A 22,514-nucleotide genomic window follows, 5' to 3' on the forward strand; every position below is an offset into this window, starting at 1 on the left:
TGGGCCGAGTCACGTGCCAGTCAAAGATGGCTGCGCCCAGGCAAGTTGAGTGACGATTGCAGAGAGCTTTGGTGGCTGAGGAAGCCTAGAGAAAGTACCGACTTCTGAGAGGACTTCTGAGAGGAGAGCGTAAGGCACAGACCTTCTGGGGAAAGAGTGCAGTAAGTGTCTTGGTATCTGAAGCACAGCACGGGAAAGAGATTCTGGGGCTGGGTCGGAAGGGGAGAAGAGTTGGCCCTGCAGCACTGAGCGTCTCTTCATTTTCCACCTTGAAAGAAGAGACCTTATATTTAAGACCAGTAGAAGTTTTTTAAAAACCTTGCACTTGAATTTAACCCCTGGTTTACTGCCAATTTACTGAGTAGCTTGGGCCTAACTTCATATTCAGAGGCCCAGCTTTTTTTTCCGTTGCCTACCTTGAAGTTGTTCTGAGTGAAGTGAGATAGCTAATTCAAATACTAAAGTATTTGTAGAATTTAAAGGTGGCGTTGTCTTTGATAGGGGTTTACTGTTAACAACGGGGACAAAATGACCTATTGTGGGTTGCCAGGTCAGAACGTTTACCAAATTAAGGATGACTTTTAATAGCCACACAGCAGAAATGGGTAGTTCACAGAACTCAAAACCTTATCCATATAGAGAGCATAGAACAGAAAGAAAACTAATAGCATTAGGCCGGACTTTCTGAGGGTAATTTCTTTTATTTCAGACATATAAACCGTACACTTTGTATGTACTGAATTTGATTGTGTATTTCTCCACCCTCCCCCACTTCCCAACCCCAACACAAGCAAAGCGGTTTAAAGCTTCTGTAGGGTAGGGATTGTCTATTATGTTATTGTAACCAAAGCCCTCAGAAAATTTGAGTCCAGGATACCTAAATTTTTAAGTCCGCATTGTACTTACTAGGTTAATTTAAGTTTGGGTATACGAATTATTTTGAAATATATTTCGAATTATATATGAAATGTTGAGTGCCCTCAACATTTTCCAAATGATCTAATATATTTAACAGGTACCCAATAAATATTTGTTGAATTACTCATTGTGGTAAATTAATCTTGTAGCAAATGGGTGATAGTGAACCAAGAAAATCTAATTTCATAAAACCATGTTGTCCTTTGCTATTATCTCTGAACTTCTGCTTTACTTAACTCTGCTACGTTGAAGTATTATTTAATAAGCTAAATCTTCAGGGAAAAACCATTGCCTTACTCTGGCATTCACCCCAGCTAGTGCATGGATCAACAAACTACTGGCTTGTCAGCCAGAGGAAGCCTATAGTTTCTGTATGTATGAGCAGCCAGCTAAGAATGATTTTTACATTTTTAAAAAGTTATTTTAAAAAAGTATTAGACAAAGACCATAATTGACCCACCAAGCCTAAAATACAGTACTATGTTTTGTAGAGGAAAAAGCTTACTGACTTCTGCTGTAGTATATACCTAGAAGTGAAATTGTTGGGTATGTGTGTCTTCTACCTACTATGTAAATACCAAATTCTTTTTTGGAGAGGCTGTACTCAAATTGGATATAATTTTATGCTTCCACCAGCAACATGAATTACCCCACAATCTTGCCAGTAATTGAAATGGTCAGGTTTGGTTTTGTTTTTAGCTATAGTAGGTACACATACTGGTATCACTATGGTTTTAATTTCCACTTCCCTTATTATGAAGTTTAAGCATAGTTTCACGTTTACTGGTTCTTTGGCTTTCCTTTCAGTGATGTGCTGGTTCAAACCTTTTATCAATTTTCCTCTTGGCTTGCTTGCCCTTTTTTTGTTTCTACTTATTCACATATTCTGGGTACTAATTACTCATGTCAGTTATGTTAAAAACATTTCTGCATTAACTTAGCTTTCTGGTGCCTATTAAACACAAGTTCTTAACGAATTATTAGTTTAGTATTAGTTTCATGTCTTTTGGTGCTATTTGCAAGTTAAGTATTTGCTTTTCATGTTTTGATTTGTCTTAGAATTGATTTTCTTGTGTGGGGGGGAGGGTACTGTGTGTAGGCAGATTATGAATTCCATCTATAGCTAATTCTTTTGAAATTATTAATGGTTTTTGGAAGTCTTTTTATAAGCCCTTTTGTCTTTTTTTATGATAAACATTATTGAAAATGTTATTTTAATTTTTTAAGACTCAAGATGGAAAATCATGAACCAGTTGATACTGTTAAGGAAAAACAAATTTTTGATATCATAACCAGAAAAATCAATCAACTTCCAGAAGCAGAAAGGTAAGATCCTGTCTTAATTTAAAAATGTACCAAACAGATTTTCATTGATTATCTGATATTTATTTGGTTTCAGTGCCTTGAGAAAACCAAGGCCCACCAAGATTAACCGCTTAGTTTGAAGTCAAGGCTAGAATTCATGTCTTTGGCATTCATTTCTATTATTTGTCTTCATTTCTATTATTATAATAGCAGCCTAAATAATGCCATTTAACACATACAGATAGAAAAAAATCTCAGAAAACAGGACTGTGGTTAAGATCTTTTAAGATATTACTAAATAGAAAAAGGCTATGCAGGAAACGTACTGATCTATGACAGAGTGAACTATAAGTCCACTTTCACAAAATGTTTTTTAGATCTAGGCAAGAATGCCTCTTTGGTTAATTTAAACTGAAAATATGAGACAAAAAAGGATGAAAAGGAGTCAGCCTGGGGAGAAAGAAGGAACAGTATCTCAGGCAGAGGGAATAGCATATGCCTAGGCCACAGGATAACAGTTTGTCATATTTGAGGAACCATTGTTACTGAAGTGCAAGGGAATTGGGCAGAAGGTTGAAGGAACAGGAAGAGTTTTAAGCAGGGAATGATGTGATCGATCAGCTAACATTTCTAAAGTACATTGCAGTACTTTTTGGGAAGTAGATTTGAGGTAGGAGAGAAAAGGAAAACCAGTAGGAAAATGCATAGTAATCCTGGTAAGTGGTGATGGTAGGGTGGTAGCAGTTGAGATCTAATAGGATGGGTTTGGAGTAATTTCATATACCACATATTTCATTGCCACTTGTTAAATTTGTTCTTATATTTTACATGTTTAGTTCATGTGCCTAGTGATTTTATGTATGTTTTTGATAAAATATCATGTATTTCTAGTTGTATAGGCATTTTTTTTTAATTGACTAGCAAAGGGTCTGCTAGGTAACTTGGTGCTTACTGAATTAACTAAAAAATATGACTTAAAGCCATACTAAATTAAAATATGGTTGGGAGACAGCAAATTTTACTATTCCAATTCCAGTTGCATTTCTCGTTTATTATATTTTACAGTAATATATCAATATATAAATTATATTAATCTTATAATATATAAAATATATATGGGCAAATTATCTCTCAGCATTCATTCCTCTGACTAAAATAGAGATGATATATATTGCTCAGGACAGTTATAAAGATAACTTATTTCAGAGGAAGTGTTCAAATTTCCAGTTTCTACAAAAATAGGTCTTTCACATTCATGTTTTCTATTACTTGGTAGGTTCTTCTCTAGGCTCTTGTCACTCTTTAAAAATTATTTTATATAAGTTACTAGACTGCCTCTCTCTTACTGCAATTACAATTTTAATAGACATGTTATATCTCATGACTTTCGTCTTTTAATAAACTGAAAACAGTGAAGGTAGAGGGTAATCTGTTGTGCCTTCAGCAAGTCTGCTGCTTATAGCAACAACTGAATGACAAACAACACAATGCCTGCAAAGTGAAAAGAAAAGTAATATCTCATACAATGTAAGAAGCTATATTAGGAATTTCTAGAAACAGCCTTAAGATGAGTGTTAACAATATAAGTCTGAGGGGATATTGTGTGGCTAATCTGGCTGAATAGTGAGAAATTTAAGAAGTTGACACCTGTGTTGTAGATGGCAAAGCAGGGTAGTCTAGTTAAGCAGTAGGCTGAAGAGTTTGAAGTACTTTCAATATCCAGCAATAATTTTTGGTGTTTTTTCCAAAACTAAAGAATGCCCAAAACATGTGTTTTAAACTCATACATACCTTAACTTAGAACCACTATCTCAAAATATCATTTTACTCTTATTTCAGTGGGTTGTTGTAAGGAACCTGGTGTAGAGTATCCCTTAAATATTATTATTCTTCCAGGCCCTCAATCTTAACTCTAATGCTTTGTGGAAGAATGAAAGGAAACCAACTCCACCTCCTTAAATGCCTTGTGTCAGGTGCCTTTGAAACCAAAAGGAACTTCTTTGTACTCATTGTCTTGAACTTGTTTATAGTGGGTAATGCTAGTGGGGAATGCCTCAAAATGTGCTAGAGAGGTATTAGGTATTATGGGAGCCCAGAGGAGAGACATCCAAATCAGACTCTTCAGAAACTCCTCCCTGTTTTATATAGAATTATCCTTTGCAGAATCACAAAGTATGTTTAGCAAAATCTAAATTTATCACTGTATCCTTAATTGTTACCAAATTCAAAAGCCTTCCGAATAAAAATCTAATGAGGTTTTGGTTTTATGAAGCTGTAAGGGATAATATTCCTAAAGTTACGATAAGTTCTCTAACATATGCCAGAATTGTTAGAGTTCCTAACACACAACAGAGCCAAAGAAAACATTACTATTTTTTTTTTTACCCATTCAGGAATCTACTTGAATATGGATCAACATATATTGGACTTAATGCTGCTCTCTGTGGCCTAATAGCAAACAGTCTTTTTCGGCGCGTCCTAAATGTGACACAGGCTCGTATAGCTGCTGGTTTACCAATGGCAGTGATCCCATTTTTGACAGCAGAAGTATCTTATAAGAGTTTTATAAGTTTACCATTGAATACAGGTAAATTCTATGTCACTACTACCAAACTTTGCTTTGGTATATGCTATTTGTACTCTGCATTACTTCTTAAAATGGCAGTTTGTATTAGCATCGTCTACCAAACAAGTATATGTACACAGCAGTTATACATACTTTCCTTTATCTAACTTATCTTTCCCATGGTGCTTAAAATAAAAAATATTTGGAAACTCATTTAAAAAAAATTTAGAGAATTCCTTAAAGGGAAAAAATGTTTTTATGGGAATAAGACTTTTATATAGTGAATCTCTCAAGGCACTTAATATACATACAAGAATTAACAAATATATGGAGACTTGATTTCCTTTTGACAGTTTATCATGTGATCACTTTGAGTATAGTTCATCATGAGTAAGTTTTTGATTAATGATTTGAAATAAAAGTTTTACTATAAGTGGTGGTGGGGAGGGAGGCAGTCCATTTAAATTCTCTTCTGCTAAGTGCTGCTCTAAATTTAAGTTGTATGAGTATTTTGCTTGAGTCCCCATAATCAGTATGGAAAAACATTTGATTCAAGGAAATGTGTTGCCCAATGAATTAAACTTACTGAGTAAAAAATAAGATATACTAATTTGGAAAAGAATAAAGAATTTCATAAAAGTCACACTAATATAATGTAAACTATAAGATGAAGTATTAAAAAAATTTTCCATGGGTTAAAAAAAGTTTCTATCTTAAGATGAGTAGAATAACACAAACTGAGATTATATTCATTCAGGTTCAGAATAAGGGAGTTTTTTCAAAGATGGTTATTAATCAGTTACTCCTAATTATTTTAAGTTATCTGTACACATAATTACACCTTTTAACATACCTTGCAGAATTGCATTTGCTGTATTACTGCCTGAAAACTGAGGTTCTGTGATATGTAAGAGGAACTTGCATTCTTTAAATTCTTTGCTGGACTGTCATGACCTTCATTTCCAGAACAAATTTATTTCCTAGGTGATTTGAATTGTGAAACCTGCACCATAACACGAGGTGGACTGGTGGGACTTGTTTTTGGTGGTCTGTACCCTGTTTTTTTGGCTATACCTGTGAATGGTGGCCTAGCTGCCAGGTAGGATTCTTTGTTTTCTCATAATCACTGAAAAATTATAAATGATTACTTAGAAAATCTACAACTTAAAACAGCAAAAACATTTTCTCAGGCAATGTTAACTTTTGATTTGGAGGAGTTAAGACTTGCTTTTTCTTCTGAGTAATCAGCTATTCTCAGTAATTTGCAAACAGTTCTAGAAATATTTTACACCGTAGTCTTGGGTGTGTAGTTCAGGTTCTTAACCATAATTTACAGTTTTGGTTAATTTACAACTTAAAAAGCTGCTAATACCATTTCTAGCATTGAAACTGTTATATACACATTGTTCTTAAGAATTTAATTCCACTAAAGGAAAATTCCATCAGAAAATGTCTAGCTATACACCTTCTACTCCAAAATAACTGTTATTTTCTAATGAACTTTTGTATCGAGTAGTCTATGCTCTGTGAGCCTCCAGGAGTAAACTGGAGAAAGGGGCAAAAAAAACCAACAAAACAGAAAAACCAACAACAAAAGAACCAACCCAAAAAGAGTTTTAGGAGTAATAATAGCATTGCCTTAATTTTTACCTAGAGTAAACGAGGCAAGATTTCTGTGATTAATATATATGTTGTTGTACATCAGTTTGCCACTTGACACAACAATCTTTTCTAGCAAATTGTTCTCAATGTTTTCTTACAGGTATGCCTCAGCCCTGCTACCGGAGAAAGGAAACATCTTAACCTACTGGATCAGAATTTCTAAGCCTATCTTTAGAAGGATGTTATTTCCTGTTTTGCTCCAGACTGGATTTGCAGCATACCTTGGTTCTAGACAATATAAACTACTTATAAAGGCTCTTCAATTACCTGAACCTGGCCTAGAAATTCAGTGATTGTTAAGCAAATGTGTACGCAAAAATAAAATGTAGAAAAAACCTACTATATAAACATGGATTTGTAATTTATCACATGATGTACAACTCTTGAGACCTACAAAAGGCTACATAAGGCAACCAAAGGCTGAATATCACTAAAGACTATCCACTTAAACAAGAACATAACTTCTCTAGTTTGCCCAATAGTATTGCTTCATTGCACTTGTTCTATTCCTTTATATTAGGCAGAGTTTGGTCTAACACAGACAAAATATAAACATAAAGTAGTTTACAATGAAGACCTCATAAAGAATCCGAACAGGAGTGAAAATATCAGAACAGCAAATGTTATTAACACTTCATTTTCCATAGGTATTATTGATCCATAGAATCTTAGAACATACTTTATCAACCTACCTCAGAGGGATCAATTCCAGTATACAGGTAATTCAGGCCCAACCTGAGCTCCTCTAATGATATAGTTGCATATTTTAAAAGTCACCTTATTTATAGCCTTGGAAAGCTATATTCCTGGAGGATTGAAGCCAGTTCTATCTTAGAAGTTTCCATCTAGTGTGGAACAATTTTTGGACTCATAGACTCCAGCCTTTAACTGTGATGCTAATCAAGCTAACTATCCTCTCTGGCCCTCAATGTTCATCATTAACCTCACTTGAGTGATATTAAATAACATGTAATTTGCCTAACAGTGACAGTATCGAGCACTCACATGGCAGCCATATTCTTCCTATTGCTCCTGGTTTTGTTTTTGGAAATATCCTCATCTTTCCTCATTTCCTAAGATACAGCATTTCAATTTTAGGCATGACCTATTGTGTTCCCCTTCCTAAGACTTCTGATCTCAGTTCTTTAAAACCATTTTCTTTTGTGACAGCATTTAAATCAGTACTTTCCAACAACTTTCTGTGGTGGTGTATATCTGATTGACAATGTTAGCTATTAGCCGTTGAGCACCTGAAATAATGACTAATGCAACTGGGTAACTGAATTGTACATTTTAATTAAATTTTTAGCCACATGTGGCTAAAGGCTACAGTATTGGACAGCACCTATCTAGACACACTTTCCTTATAAAACAAGTCAGTTGTACCAGATTACTACATGATATCACAGATCATCCTCATAAGCATCTTAACTATTCCTTCCAAATATAATGACATAACTGTTAAGGAATCTTATGCTACTTAAATCATGAAAGGAGAACACAGCCTGTCACCTAGGAAAGGCACCTTGGTGAATGGATTTCTCCAGTGCAGCCAAAGATTAGAATTTAAGTAAAATTTAAAAATATGTATTTTTAATTTTTCAGAAAGCAAAGATTTGTTCTTTTAGCAGGTACTTAAAATGTATTATTCCCTACCAAACTTACACGAGAAATGATGCCAACTAAAAGGCAAACTATTCTTTTACAATGGATATTCTCTGGATTACCCCTGGCTGGTGTAGCTCAGTGGATTGAGCACTGGCCTGTGAACAAGGTTCAACAGTGCAATTCTCCAAGTGGGTTGCAGGCTACATCTCCAGTAGGGAGCATGCCAGAGGCAACCACAGTGATGTTTCTCTCCCTTTCTCCCCACCTTCCTTCTCTCTAAAAACAAATAAGATCTTTGGAAAAAAATTTAAAGTTCCCTATTTTATAAGCTAAAACTCTGGCCCCAAATTATACATTGTATCTGCACTGTCACTTTTATTTAAATCAGAGTTCTGCTTGTCACCATGAGAGAGTTGGAGAACAATGAATTAAAAGTAATTCCTGACTTCAAAAATAAGAAACCCAAATTACTAAATTTAAAACCCACTGATGTTAATTAGTTCAAATTGTTTCCTTAGATATCCTTAAACACTCCCAGTGTTTACTCCCTAGCATACCATTTATAAATGAATACAAGAATTTACAATGGTTTCAGGATTTCTCTCTAGTATGTGCTTTACATGGTATATTTCTTAATTCATCTTTTCAATTTAAAAAGGCAACAAGCAAAAGAGCATGTTATTTTAAATCTGTTGCTATGCAGCTATCTTACTGAAATTTTTGGTCAGGGGGGCAGGTAAATAATGAATTATAGATCTGCATTATAATTTAAGGAAACAGTCATTTGTAGCAAATACCTAAAGAACAGTGCCTCAGAAAAATAGTTTTTAGTGTTTCAGTTTAGTGACAGTAAACAAACCATTTAAATCTCTTTTACAATTTACTTATAGTTCTTTGACTTTAAGTAGATAAGATTCATATATTATTTTAAAATTAATATAATTTGCAAACCCCAGGACTAACAGCCAGAGGTGGGGAGGGAGGGAGTCTAGGAAATTGACCTCAATGGGTAAATAGGAAAGGTACATACACAATTTGGAGTAACATTCTAAATAAAGGTGGCCCACTAATAAAATTCAAATCTCTGCATATTAGCACATCTACACAAATGTTCAAACACCATTAGCAACTAGATTTTTTAATTAACCCAAAACTGAGCAAAATATTCTCAGCAAAACAAGTAACTTTGGATCAACAAGATTTTAAAATATTACTAAAGTCTATCGTGAACTGGCTTCTTTTCAAAAAGTGTGGTAAATACCTGAGTAACAAATACTGAATGTACAAATTGGGGAAAGGAAAAAACTAGGAATTAAAACACTACTGTCAGTAACCAAAGCAATGAAAAAGGTAAGTTAGTGAGCAACTTTCTATTAACCTATATCTAAAAAACATAAATATTTCTCTAATATCACATTATTTATGTTCCTAATTATAATTTACTTTCTGAATAAAAATGAAAATATCTCCAGTTTAGTTTTTCTACATTTCAAAACTGGAAGTAAATGACTATTTGCAGTCTAGGCTAGAGCTCAGTCTGGTATTAAAAGACAATAGGGAGTAACCAGACAGACTATTGTGGTATTCAAGTTCAAATATATAAAATATACTGTGCTGGCCAAACAAAGCACTACAAGTTTCTAATGAAAGCCCTCCCTCATTTTGATTTCTGGCTTCTGAAGAAGAAATCAGCACAATAAGATATAAAAATAAAAACATTTGGGAGGGTCTCAAATGTTTGAAAGTGAGTCTGGGAAAAAAATCTAAAAACTTTAAAATATTTTCCTACCTAGTTTTCAGGTTGTTTATATCTTAAAAACCCGACCAAGTTAATAAGACCTTAAACCTTCAAAATGAACTTGGTAATCATATATTTTAAGAGATAATTACTCATTATCTGTGAATTACCCACTCTGTGTTCCATCAAAGTGGTATAGTTGCCAAATAGTGTTGATGTCTAATCAGTTGTGGAATTACAACCATCTGTACTGTTTGTACTGTAAAAGCACCTATCCAATCACATAAGTATAAGCCACTGGAAATGCTCTTTGATGCCAGGTATCACAGACACTGAATACACTTAGAATACAAGATGCTGAGTGGATTTAATAAGGTTTTATATAATACCATTACAATAACCAAACTGCAGTTATGACTATGGAGAGAAAAGAAATGAGAGCCTCTGTCCTACCCTCTCCCACTTCTATCACCTGCCCAAATGTAAGATAGCACAGCTCAATCTAGACCAGGTGAAAGAATGTATTAACATAATCCAACAAAAATGAAATAAAACAATCCAGAGTTTTTAGTGTTTTTTCACACTGTAATAAACTGGAAAAATGTTTCAATTAAGTAAAACAACCATATTCCATGAAAAAAGCCACTCCCATCATCCAGAATACTAAAGCCCTTACATAACACTAGAGAAATTTTAATTTATGTAAAACAGTAGAAACCAGTACACCATTCATTAAAAATCTCAAAATATTCAAAAGAAAGTATCAAATACTCAGAGAAAGCTCAGTAAGCCAAAACCTCTGAATCTACACATCCTGGTATTACTCTGAATTGCAATTAACTACCCACATAGTTAATCATAAATCAACTTTTTCAAAGATATACAAACAATGCATCTATTTTAAAAGGTTACTCTTTATAGTTAAGGGCTGTACATTAACTTTCACATTCTACTTGGCAATATCTATCTGTACTTCAGATTATTTCTCATGTTCCAGGAAATAAATACAAACTCATGATGCCTGTGATCACTGATGGCCTGTTTATGCAATTCCACTCCACTAAATATAATTCCATAGAATGTGCTCTTGATAATGTAAAGAACCTAATAATAACTCCTTGATGAAATACTATAATTCTCTTCTCCAATGGTTACAAGTTTTTAAAAGGTATACGAAGAACTGAGTATCACTCCTATGAAAGACAAAAAAAAAAGTCTAATTTTGTTCCAAAATTAACTTAGTCTCATGTATTTCTATTAAGTCTTTCAAGGATTCCAGAGAATCTTTTCATATCTCCATTTCTGGAAAGTGAAATCTGGAAAGTGAAACCAGTATAGAAGTAATTTGGGAACTTGAAAATGGCATTCATTTTTTCAGCAGATGCCAAATTTTTGACCGACATGGCTCCCACAATTACTTTGTTATCATCAGTCCAGTCAGTTAACAGGTTGTAGGAAAAGATTCGTTTTTTGCAGACACTGCTAAGCTGTTTAAAGAGAAGAGAGAGAGATTAATTTAGTGATTATAAAATGTACAAATATTTAAAATATTCTGAACACTTTTTGTTGGCTTATATCAGAAGTGTGACTACATTTTAAGAAACATGGACATTTTAAGTTAAGTCAGGTCAAGGAAGTGCAGAAACAGTAAGTCATTATGATAGAAATAGTAGGTCAATATGATGTGTTAGTTCAATTAATGTATGAATTCCTGTCACCATCAGAAGACGAATATTAAAAAGCTGTATCTTTAGTTTTTATCATTTTGCCATAGAGACAAAATTAGGAGGAAAAAAATGTTGCCCAAATACTAAATTGTTTTCATCTATTACAGTAAGCAGCCAAACCTGAAAATTTCAAAACAATCCATATATTCCAGAAATCACCCTTATCCAACTATTATTCATCAGAACACAATTTTCTAAAAATAGTAAGACAACAGTTTTATATTAATCATAACCTTTTTAATTAACAAGTAACGAATAGGACACTTTTAAGATATTGTTTACTACATACTGAAATAAACAGATCTGTTGTAAATTCAGAAACTCAAAACATTTACAGTAAAATGTGCTTACACATAAATATGACCAAATTTATTTAAAGCCCCTGATAGATAGGTCCTAAATACATGCAATACCATGTAAAAACAAGACCATGAAGTTGATGTAAAAAATGACAAAATCACTGAGTCACCAAAATTAGAAAAAGAAAATGAAATGGAAACTAAGGAAAGACAATTAAAACCTAAGTAACCTAACAAAGCAGCTTTAAAAATAGGTGAAACTAATCTCCACTTTCAAAAGTTCTTAATCAAGTATGTCCAAAAAACTGCCATTTATAAAATGACATTCTACAATCTACACTTGGAATTTCAAAGCATCCCAGTTCAGAAAGCTTTTGACTACTGTTTGTCCCCAGCCCAAACTTCAAATAATGCAGGAAAATCATTGACGTAAGAAGAAAATATTCCAAGGAATCATATAATTTTTAGAAAACGCACTTACTGCTTCCAGAACCTTTTAAGACCCACAGTCAACATTAACAACAATCATATTTCCTATTCTCATCCATTATTTTTCAGTGTTATATTAGAGATGAAAAAATTGTTTGAGCCCATAACTGAAAGATCAACAAACCTGATTTTATTATGACACCATATTTTTGTCATTGGTACTGCACAAAATTATATACAAAGAAATATATACAAAATGTTCAAGTATTAATTAAATTTCAATTCAAGGCTTCTGTTTCAAAAAGCTACATTTAACATATTCCATAAAGATAGCACAAATTAGTCATTTCAAATAACTTTTCCAACTACTTTTGATATATATAAATATATATTTGTATATATTTATATATATTTAAATATTTATATTTCAGTAGGCACTAAAAATCCATGCATTGTGAGAGGCTTGCTCCTGCACTTAGGTATAGGCAGGTTCATCACTCCAGGTTGTGAGTTTGGCTACTACCCATTCATGCTCAAGTGCAGTAGATGATTTTACAAAATCTGCTGTGATGCACTGGATACCAGAGACCAAGTTAGGTCTCAAATAGCATTATCTAGCAACAAAACATTTACAGTTGTGCAAGAACAAGGATTCCATTTTCATAACCAAATAACAACAAAATAGAACATTTTGTGTGTAAGATAACTTACATCTTTGGACTGCTGGAAAATACTTTTTAATTATGAACATTTTAAAGACAGCAGAAGCCCTGATATTACCTCTTTTTCCTCATTCTTATACTACCTTTTAAAATAAAGCAGGAAATGTGGCCAGCAGCTGGTCCCGTCTCTTCTGCCCCAACAGCTGTATCCACTTTAGCACAAAGAAAAACAAGGATGCTAAATAGGTATATACTTTATCAAACAGTGATGTTTCACAAAGAATTTCTTAATGCCTCTTACACCAAAGGCCACTGTAACTCAATATATACAACTGGACAATAGATAAGAGTACTTCAAGGGAAGAATGTATCCCATCTTTGGAAAAAGAGTCAATCATGTCATTAAGTAGCCAGAACCACTCAATTTCTAAAATTATTTTTAGATAGGACAAATACCCTTTAAATACAGAAAATAAGAAAATAAGATTCTTTGTGAAGCCTCACTTTACATGTTTTCATTCATATTTCACAACCTTCAAAATCTAATCATACATAAATTTAACCTAAAATTTTAATACAACAAAAATAAAGGTGTTCAACAATGTATTTATACTCAGTGACAGGGTAGTATCACTGTGCTGGTTCTCAAAGAAACATTCCATTAACCATTCTTATTCCTCCTTCAAGTAACTAACACATGAGTCTGATATGCATGTTAATTTCCAATTTCTGTAATGGTGAGATATTAAAATCTATTAATCTGAATATTGTATTTCTGTATCTTCTACTTAAAACTAAAAGGCATTCTTGAGTATTTAAGAGTTATTTCGCTGTCACTTCCAGCAAAATAACTATCACATTTGTGCATGCCCCAAACATTTATTGTCAACCTCTGAAAAGTTGTTCTAAAAATTGGAATTCCAATTTGCACCTCGTACAACTCGGAACTTCCATTCAACTTCACCTGTTTGACTGTCTCCAAACTGTATCTCAATTAGCAGCTTTCAGTGTACAGTTGGAATCGATGTCATCCAAGGCCATGTCCACACTGGGGACAGAAGAGCTAGGTACACGCAAGTCTGAACAAGGGGACACATTAACAGCTATTTCAACCATAAGAAGCATCTCAAATACATTACTGACCAGCACAAGTCTGTTTCCAGGGTGGACAGGGCCCAAATTAGATTCCCCTCCCACCTTCCAAAAAAGAAAAAATAATAATCACACACACACAAAATTGAGATGTTGCCCATTAAAGTAGACTAAGCAGCAGAGCATGAGCGTTACGTGAAGAGATGGATCCTTACCAGGTTGTGAGGCGGGAACGACTGTTCTGTAACCCCTACAACGGAGCCTGGCAGGAAGGAAATCACCTAAAAAAGAAACTGTCAGAGAGATTTAATAGTCACATGTTATCATTGGGAGTTGGTTACAGTGTCACATTCATGCTTTTAGCTAAACACTTAAAAGATTCAATATTACTTTTTTTTTCCTCCTGAAATGTGTCCAGTGAAGATGTCCCACTAAGGTGTTTTACATGGTGTAAGGGAGTTGAAAGGGGTAAACGCGGATAAAGAGCAGATTACTTGACCCTACATTTTAAGAGAAGACGACGCCTTCCGGGCGCACGCCGAGCAGAACTCCACCGACACCTTATCCTTGTCCACATGAAGACACACTCCTCCCGCTGAGTCGTCCTCTTCCAGCAGGTCCTGCTGCTGCTTTCCCACCGGCAACGCGTAGTCATGGTCACCGGCGGGCGAGTCTCTGAAGAGTGAGGTGGTCAGCCGCAGTCCCACGCCGCTCAGCCGGCTCAGCAAGCGAGCCAGTCCGGTCTCGTTGGCTAAGACAGCCCGTAGGTAGCGACTCTCCTCCTGCAATGCTTGCACGCGCTTGCCCAGCTCCCGATTCTCGACCCGCAGCTCCTGGTTCTCGGCTGCCAAGGCCCGGACTCGACTCTCCAGCCCCATCACGTACTCCTTTTTCTTCAGTCGATTAAGACGGGCAGCAGCCGCCGCCGCCTTCCGAGGACTCTTTGTCGCCGCCTGGGTGTTGTCATTGCCGCTGCCGCCGCCGCCGACACCTCCTCCAGGGGACTTTCTCCGCCTCTTTTCGCCGCCGCCACTGTCACTGCCGCTGCTGCAGCCTCCGATACCATTTAACAGCCTCTGCAGCAGGTCAGAAAAGCGCTGCATCTCGGCAGCCGCAGACTCGTCGTCGTCATCCCCTCTCCAGAGGCCACCGCTATCCGAGCCTCCGCCGGAAGACGAGAGGGGGCCCGGCGAGCTGAGCCCGGGTTCCAGGTGCCAGTCCGGCTGTCGGGGGTCCAGCAGATCTGCCAGTTCCAGCCCGGACAGAAAGTCCATGTCCTCCGTCTCCTCCCCGGGGACGTTGGCAACCGCCTCCTCCTCCATCTCCTCTGGCGAGGGCGCGCGCACCGCTACGCCGCCGCGGCCCCCCCTCCCTTCCTCCACCTCGCCCTGGTCTCCGCGCCGCTGCTTACGGCCAAGAGATCCGAAGGCCGCCGCCGTCTCTTCGTCCTTGGCCGCTGGTGTCACCCGGGTCAAGTCCGGGGGCAGAGAGCAGGGGGCGGCCTGCGCAGGGCTGTCGCTACGGGTTGGGGAGTCGGTGCCGGAGGCCGCCAGCAGTTTGGTAAGGATGTGCCTCATGGAGTCCAGCGGCGGGCCCACGTAGGCCCCAGCCTCCCAGACCGGGCCTCGCGGGCCCCAGAGACCCCAGGCCCCAGCGCGGGTAACCGGTGAGCCGACCAGAACGAAATTAAGGGGAAGGGCCGAGTCGCCTCCCCCGGCACTTGGCTGGCCTACGCTCCGCACCCAAGCTGGGGTGCAAAGGGAGATCCGGACAACGAGGCGCCGCGATGACTCGACCGCGCCACCAAGACAACGGCCTAGGCGGAAGTCAGTCGTCTCGACCCAGCCCCTCCTACGGCGTTTCGCGCTCCACCTGGCTCTAGTATCGCGAGAGTTCAGGAAGGTCTGGAATGGGAGTTCTTCCAGCTCTCCAGTGATATCGTGGTAACAGCCTCAAAACTAACAACAAAACCCCGAGGTGATTGAAAAAATTATCTGCCCTCTCTGCCTTCACTTCTCAGCTCTGCATTCTATCCCACTTCCAATGCAACCACTCTCGCTCAGAAACGACCTTTCAGATACCAACTTCTGAATAAATTTAAAGTTATCCTGGATTTCTTTGGAATTTAAGACTGGTGACCAGATCCCTCTTGAAATTGCTCCTTTCCCCTTTCGCTATACTACAAGATCTTTTCATTCCAACACTTAGAGCACTAGGAAAAAAAAGGGCGGGTAAATAAATCATTCATATACAGTTGAATTTTCCAACTTTTTCTTATAAAAACTTCCAAACATATAGAATATAGTACAGATTTCACTCTAATTCAACCCAATACCCAGACTCAACAATTCAGCAATTAACGTCTTGCCATATGTGCTTTACCTGCATATAAGTGTTTGTAAAAACATTATTTTTTTCTGAATCATCCCAAAATTGCAGACAAGACACACCACCCCAACATACTTCACTATGCCTCTCTAAATATAAGGACATTCTCTTTTATAATCAGAACACTATTATCAGGTCTTGAGAAAACAATTATTTGGTAATACTATTACCGAGGCCTATTCAAATTTCCTCAAATTTCCTCAGAATAATTTTTTATTTGGATATTTTCTTTTGAGCCAGGATCCAAATAAGAATCACTATATTTGGTTGCTATGTTCTCAAACTAGATTAGTCCCTTTTACTTTTTAGTTTTTCTTCATATTGGTGTTTTGAAGAGACAAGGTCATTTCTTTGGAAAAATTCACCACATTCTCAATTTGTTTCCTCATAGTGTTATATTTGTTCCTTTAATCCCACAAGGTATTTGAGATTGGAAGCAGGTGACAAATACATTAGAAACAAAACAATTCAAACTTTTAATAAGCGAGATCAGTGAAAATATAGATGAAATAGGAAAATAAGGATTTCCAAAAGAGGGAAAGGTTAGTTCAGAAAAACAGATAAATTGAGGTAACAATAGATTAAGTTTCCTGGCAGCCCAAACAAAAAACAGAGAGAGAGGGAGGCACAGAGAGAAGCAAACTTCCCTTTGTTTATACATGAGTAAAATAAACAGTGTATGTATTCTTTAACCACTTTTCAAGTTCTTAGGTTTTAAACTTCTTTAGGGAATATTGAATAAAGCAGCAATTAACCTCAACACTAACTACTTTTATTTATGTGGCTGTTTCTTAGAAGGATAGAAAGCAAGTTCAATGAAAACTGGACATTCATTGATAGGTCCTAAACATCCAGATCAGTCCCTAGCACAGCTTAGATTTCAATAAATATTTGTCAAATAATTGAATAAAGGAGTGCTCCAGTTTTGGCTGAAGGCATAGTATTAAAGGCCAACTAATGAAAACAATTCTGCCAGGGGCAAAATGACTATGATCTTCGGTATCTAGAAGAATAAGTAAATGGCCTCCATGTCCCTTTTAACCTTTCCACTAGGAAAAGCTTGTGTTAAAGTAGGATACTGAAAAGTTCAAGGTGACATATGTTCTGACCTGCCTTGAGTTACAGATGTTTTCTGTGGCTGCTAATCCCATCCAACTGCATTTTCTCCTTAACAAAAATTCAAAATCATGGATTAATTTATTATATTTTTCCCTAATTATAAGATTTTGGTTTAAATATGCATTCCTTAAGAGCCTCTCCAGTTGGACTATAACAAGTAGAAAACAGAAAGAGTAGAAAATTTTTACAAGGTAGCCTCAAAATACAAAAAAGCAAGTGAAGCAAGAGTACACCTCCCAGAAAACAGTTCTTCTACCCCTTTTGCCATTCATCCTTTTTCTTCTCCTTACTCTTCTCAGTCTTGATTTCTTCCAGCTGTTTTATTTTTCTTTTTCTAGTTAATAATGATCATTGCAAAAAATTCAGAAATGTATTAAAAGTAGACAGATATTACCCACAATCTAACTACCCCAAAATAACTGTTATTAAAATTTTGGTATGTATCTAAAGAGATCTATGCACATACACATATTGTTTTGTTATATTTCTTTGAATTCTACTGTTTTGATATGAATATATTATGGACTTCTTCATGCAACTAAATGTAGATCCACATGCTTATTTTTGATGACTGTCTAGAATTCCATTTCTGGAACTTTACAACTTATTCACTGGGAACTCTTGCCCTAACTAAAGATGGCAGCTAAAAAAAGGGTAAAAGACACTGGGGAACTGACAAAAAAACAAACAAACAAACAAAACTCAGACACTAATGCATTATAGGAAGGACCAGGTATGAAATAACATAGGAAGTTCCATACCAAGTATTTAAATTAGGGTTGGCTGAAGGTCAGAAGGAAAAAGAGCCACAAGGTCTGCAGTGAGAGAGGAGGTCTGCCTGAAGAAGATGGTGACAGAGCTAATGGAGCTACACGGACCTGCCCAGCCACCCAGGCTCATGAAAAATGCTTGAAGCTGAACTGTGACCAGGACTGCTGAGTGGCAGACTTCTTCTCTGAAGGACATACAGAGAAGCCACTCTCTTGGGACGTGTGCTTCCCTGGAGTCCAACATAATCCAGTGTAACATGCCACATATTTTCCTGAACCATTACACGGAGGCTAAGAACAGTGCACCCAAAATCCTATAGAAAAAAAGCTGCTGCAAAAGGAAGATGACTCTAAAGCCCACAAGTGCACATTCCAAAAAGGATGGAAATGTTTGCATAACCAGCCAATGAATAAATAAAAATATGGGAAACTTCTGGGCATGTTTTGGCTTGTAGCATTTTGGAAAGCGAGCGAAGTTCTGGGTCTCATGGAAAAGGAGGGCTCTAAGCAGAAGTGCTGTTGGCACCTCCAAGATTGGAACTGTTAATTAAAGCCTGTTTTCTTCAACACTAACTGTTGGGTCATATGTGAAGGCACCAGGTACCAGTTTGCTCAGTAACAGTATTACAAACCACACAATAATGCTGTGCAAATATATTGGTTCACTTATTCTATAACTTCCTTAGAATAAATTCTTTGAACTAGATTTTCTATACAAAATATTTATACATAGACTCTATTACCTATGAAAAGGTATGTCTCACCAATGGTGCATGACAGTATTTAGTTCCAGCACATGCAATGACAGTTGATTTGTTCTTTTAAAATGTGCCAATCAAAAACAAAAAGTGCATATTTTCATGTGAATTTGCATTTCTTTTATTATGAGAATGTTAATGTTTTTCATATACTGATTGATTTTTAATATGAACAACCTTTTCACCTCCTTAGTCCATTTTTCTTTGAGGAAGGAAAGGACATCTGTCAGGAAAAATGTTTGTCTTTTTCCTTCTTGATTTAGATGAAGTTCTGCATTATAAGGAAAACATACCTTTGTCCCATATATATTTTCACCCAGTTGATTATTTATTGGGGGTTGGAAGGGCTAAAATTGCTTGTTTTGCTATGATTATTAAATACTCAATCATCAAATTTTTCTTCATGGGTTCTGGCTTTAATATTAAGCCTAAGAAGTCTTTATTAACCTAAATAATACTAATATTTTCCTGTATGTTTTAGAACTTCTTTAATTCTATTTATATTTTACTGAGTGTTTTTTATCAGCATAAGTGACATATTTCATTTTGATCCAAATGGAATTTATTCTGGTATAAAATGTGGCATAGGAATATAGTTTTCCAAAATGGGATCTGCCACAATAAAATTTATTGAACAATTCATACTTGTTCCTCTTGTTTTTCAACATGTATCCTATATGTCAAATTCATACATGTAGTTGGATCTATTTCTGCTCTTTTTCTTCTGGGTAATTGATCAATCTCATCATTCTGGAAGCAAAATCATTCCATTTTAACTGCAGCTTTATAAAATATCTCATAGGACAAGTCCTTTGTTTTATTTTCTCAGATTTTTTAATCAACAGATTAATATTTATTCTTCCAGATAACTTCATAAATTTTTTAAGTTCAAAAAAAATTGAAATTTTTATAAAAATTGCATTAGGTTTATTAATTTATCCTTCCCCGTTATTTAATGCATAATTTGTTACTGGACTAGATTATCTCTCCTTTTATATTTTCTGCATGGTTATTGTTGCTATGTAGGAAAACTACTGATCTTTTTTTGTTAAATTTTTAACTGACTAGCCCATTGAAATTTCTTAATAGTTTTTATTTTCAGCTTATTCATTCAAATTTTCCTGGTAGACAATTATATCACCTTATTATATATAAGGATAATTTTGCCTCCTTTGCAATACAATAATGAAATAACACTTCCAGACTGATGTTAAATGATACTGTTGATAGCCAATTTCCTTGTCTTATGTCTTACTTTAACAGGAATGCCTCTAGTGTCTGGCTATTGATTTGAGAGGAATATTTTTATTAGGTTAAGTTCAGTTGCAGAAAACAGATACCAATCCAACTATTTTAAGCAGAAAAAGATGGAATACAGAGAATGCATGCTTACAAAGTCGTTGAAACGATGGGAGGAGTGGGCATTAGACTGGGTGATCAAGAATACCACTCAGTACAATGCAGCCAAACAGGCCTGATAAAAAAATGTTATCTCTGCCCCAGATGGGTAAGTGTTGGCTTCAAGGATACAGCTGCTGCCAAAACTCTCAACTCCATATATTATATTGCTGCCTAACAAGATACCCAAAACCTTAAAACAACAATAAACATTTACTCTCTCTCACAGGTCAGAAACATGTAATTGCCTTGGCTATACAGTCTGGCTCCAGAATTCTCATGAAACTTAGTCAGATTTTGACTTGGGCTGTAGTCATCTGAAGGCTCAACACAGACTGGAAGGTCCACTTCCAAGGTGGCTGACAGGTTTGTCCTGGGGGACACCTCAGTACTCCCTCCATGTGGGCCTCTCTACAAGCTGTAGTGAGCCTCTACACTACATGGTGGCTGGCTTCCCCTAGAGAGAATGATCCAAGAGACCAAGGAAGCAGCAGCAATGTTTTTTATGACCCAGCCTCAGAAGTCACATAAATCAATCAATCACTTCCGTGATATTCTATGAGTCACAAGTAAGACTTTATTCACCGTGGAAGGGGACCACACAAGAATGGGGGTACCAGGAGACAAGAGACAAGAATTATTAGGTGCTATCTTGGGGATTGGCTACCATATCCCATAAAACCAGCAAATGCTCATTGGAATGCTATTGCAGAAAAATGTCTCCAAAAATGTGCTTGGCAGCAACAGCCAAAGCAAAGGAAAAGGTCTCCTGACTCATTTACATCTTCCAAATATAACTGCAGAAGAGTCTGCAAATACAGTTTGCTTAGTGTTTCTTTGTTTTAGCTTTTCCATTTCTGTAATACAGAAAAGCACATTAAAAGAGGGACTAGAATAGATGATGAATACAAATCTATCAAATTCTGCACAAAGACCATGACTGTATGGTACTTCAACACCAATATATACATTTATGAATTTTCTATAGCAGAGAGTTGGAGCAGAGATGGTAGGAAATGAAGCTGAATCAGGGCTGGTGCTTTGCTGAGCAGATCCAGCAGAATGGCACAAGTTCTACAGGGGACAGAGTGCTCTCTTTTTTAAAAGTAAAACTGTTATAGGTTTAGACTGATATTTGCAACTCAAATTTAAGATTAAATGATTTTTACTTTACTTTTTAATATCTTAATTTATACACTGAAAATTTCATCTCAAAAAACATTAACAATCATTTTTTTGCTTTAACCTCTCTCATTCTCTTGTTATGTGTATGTATGTATATATACATATATAATATACTTTAAAAATAGTTTTAAAGTATAATATAGCAGTTTTAAAAGAATACCAATATAAAAACTAACCATAAAACTAATCAATGATAATCAATGAAATTACTAAGATTTCTTCGTGATTCTAATTCTTTTTGGAATATATTATATTACGGATATTCATTTAAAATGCTGTTTTCTAGAGTCGTTTGCATAATTATTTTCTCTTTATGGTTATATCAATGTGAAATTCATAAGGTGTCTTGATCATATCTCTTACTGAAAGTTTTTGCTCTCTGATTTCCTCTTCACTCAGTAAGATCTTAGTTAAGGTCACCCAGTAAGTGACAAGATTTGAATTCAGACAGTCTCGTGCCAATGCGTGCATTCACTCACGGCTCTAATACTTTGACTAGTTCAGAGATCATGGACCTGGGTTTCCAAAGGGCCTAGTAGTAATGCATTTGAGTAGGGATGGGGTGAGGGGAGGATTGAGCCAGATTATAAAGGCTCACACTTCTGACTGGGACGAAGGTAAATATGGATGTGAGCAAAGTGGAATTAATCTGGCCACAGAGTCTTATATTAGAGTCTACCATGACTACTTATTCTGCATGCTGGATGATGTGGCTATTGGGAGAGGCAGTTTTCTTTTTGGGATTTAAATACATTTTAAATTTTTATTTTTAATTCATTTTTTTATTTGCATTCCGAAGGGGTAGGGTTGAGGGAGGTGGGGATGGCTCCGGTGGGAGGGAGTGGTGGGGGAAGAAAAGGAAAGGCAGTTGTCTTATCAGGAACAGGAAG

At 36.2% G+C, this 22,514-nt stretch overlaps 2 protein-coding genes across 4 annotated transcripts; one reads left to right on the top strand and one right to left on the bottom strand.

Annotated features, from left to right (window-relative positions):
- On the top strand, positions 1-6,816 carry TMEM126A (transmembrane protein 126A). Its single transcript, XM_045818141.1, has 5 exons — positions 1-161; positions 2,146-2,244; positions 4,617-4,810; positions 5,774-5,888; positions 6,552-6,816. The coding sequence occupies exons 2-5, from the start codon at positions 2,153-2,155 to the stop codon at positions 6,742-6,744; spliced, it is 594 nt and encodes a 197-aa protein (XP_045674097.1). The 5' UTR covers positions 1-161; positions 2,146-2,152; the 3' UTR covers positions 6,745-6,816.
- Positions 6,817-10,361: 3,545 nt separating this feature from the next.
- Positions 10,362-19,648, bottom strand: CREBZF (CREB/ATF bZIP transcription factor). Of its 3 annotated transcripts, XM_045817919.1 has the most exons (4): positions 14,511-19,647; positions 14,222-14,299; positions 13,058-13,126; positions 10,362-11,284 (listed from the first exon to the last, which is right to left on the bottom strand). In XM_045817919.1, the coding sequence occupies exons 1-2, from the start codon at positions 15,581-15,583 to the stop codon at positions 14,284-14,286; spliced, it is 1,089 nt and encodes a 362-aa protein (XP_045673875.1). In that variant the 5' UTR covers positions 15,584-19,647; the 3' UTR covers positions 10,362-11,284; positions 13,058-13,126; positions 14,222-14,283. The 3 variants fall into 3 exon arrangements, with proteins under 3 accessions (XP_045673875.1, XP_045673877.1, XP_045673876.1); XM_045817921.1 differs by having other exon boundaries at positions 14,222-19,648; XM_045817920.1 differs by lacking the exon at positions 10,362-11,284 and having other exon boundaries at positions 11,745-13,993; positions 14,511-19,648.
- Between the last annotated feature and the right edge of the window lie 2,866 nt (positions 19,649-22,514).

This window comes from Phyllostomus hastatus, unplaced genomic scaffold (assembly GCF_019186645.2).
Source record: "Phyllostomus hastatus isolate PE091 unplaced genomic scaffold, TTU_PhHast_1.1 phas_scaffold_317, whole genome shotgun sequence".
Lineage (NCBI taxonomy): Eukaryota > Metazoa > Chordata > Mammalia > Chiroptera > Phyllostomidae > Phyllostomus > Phyllostomus hastatus.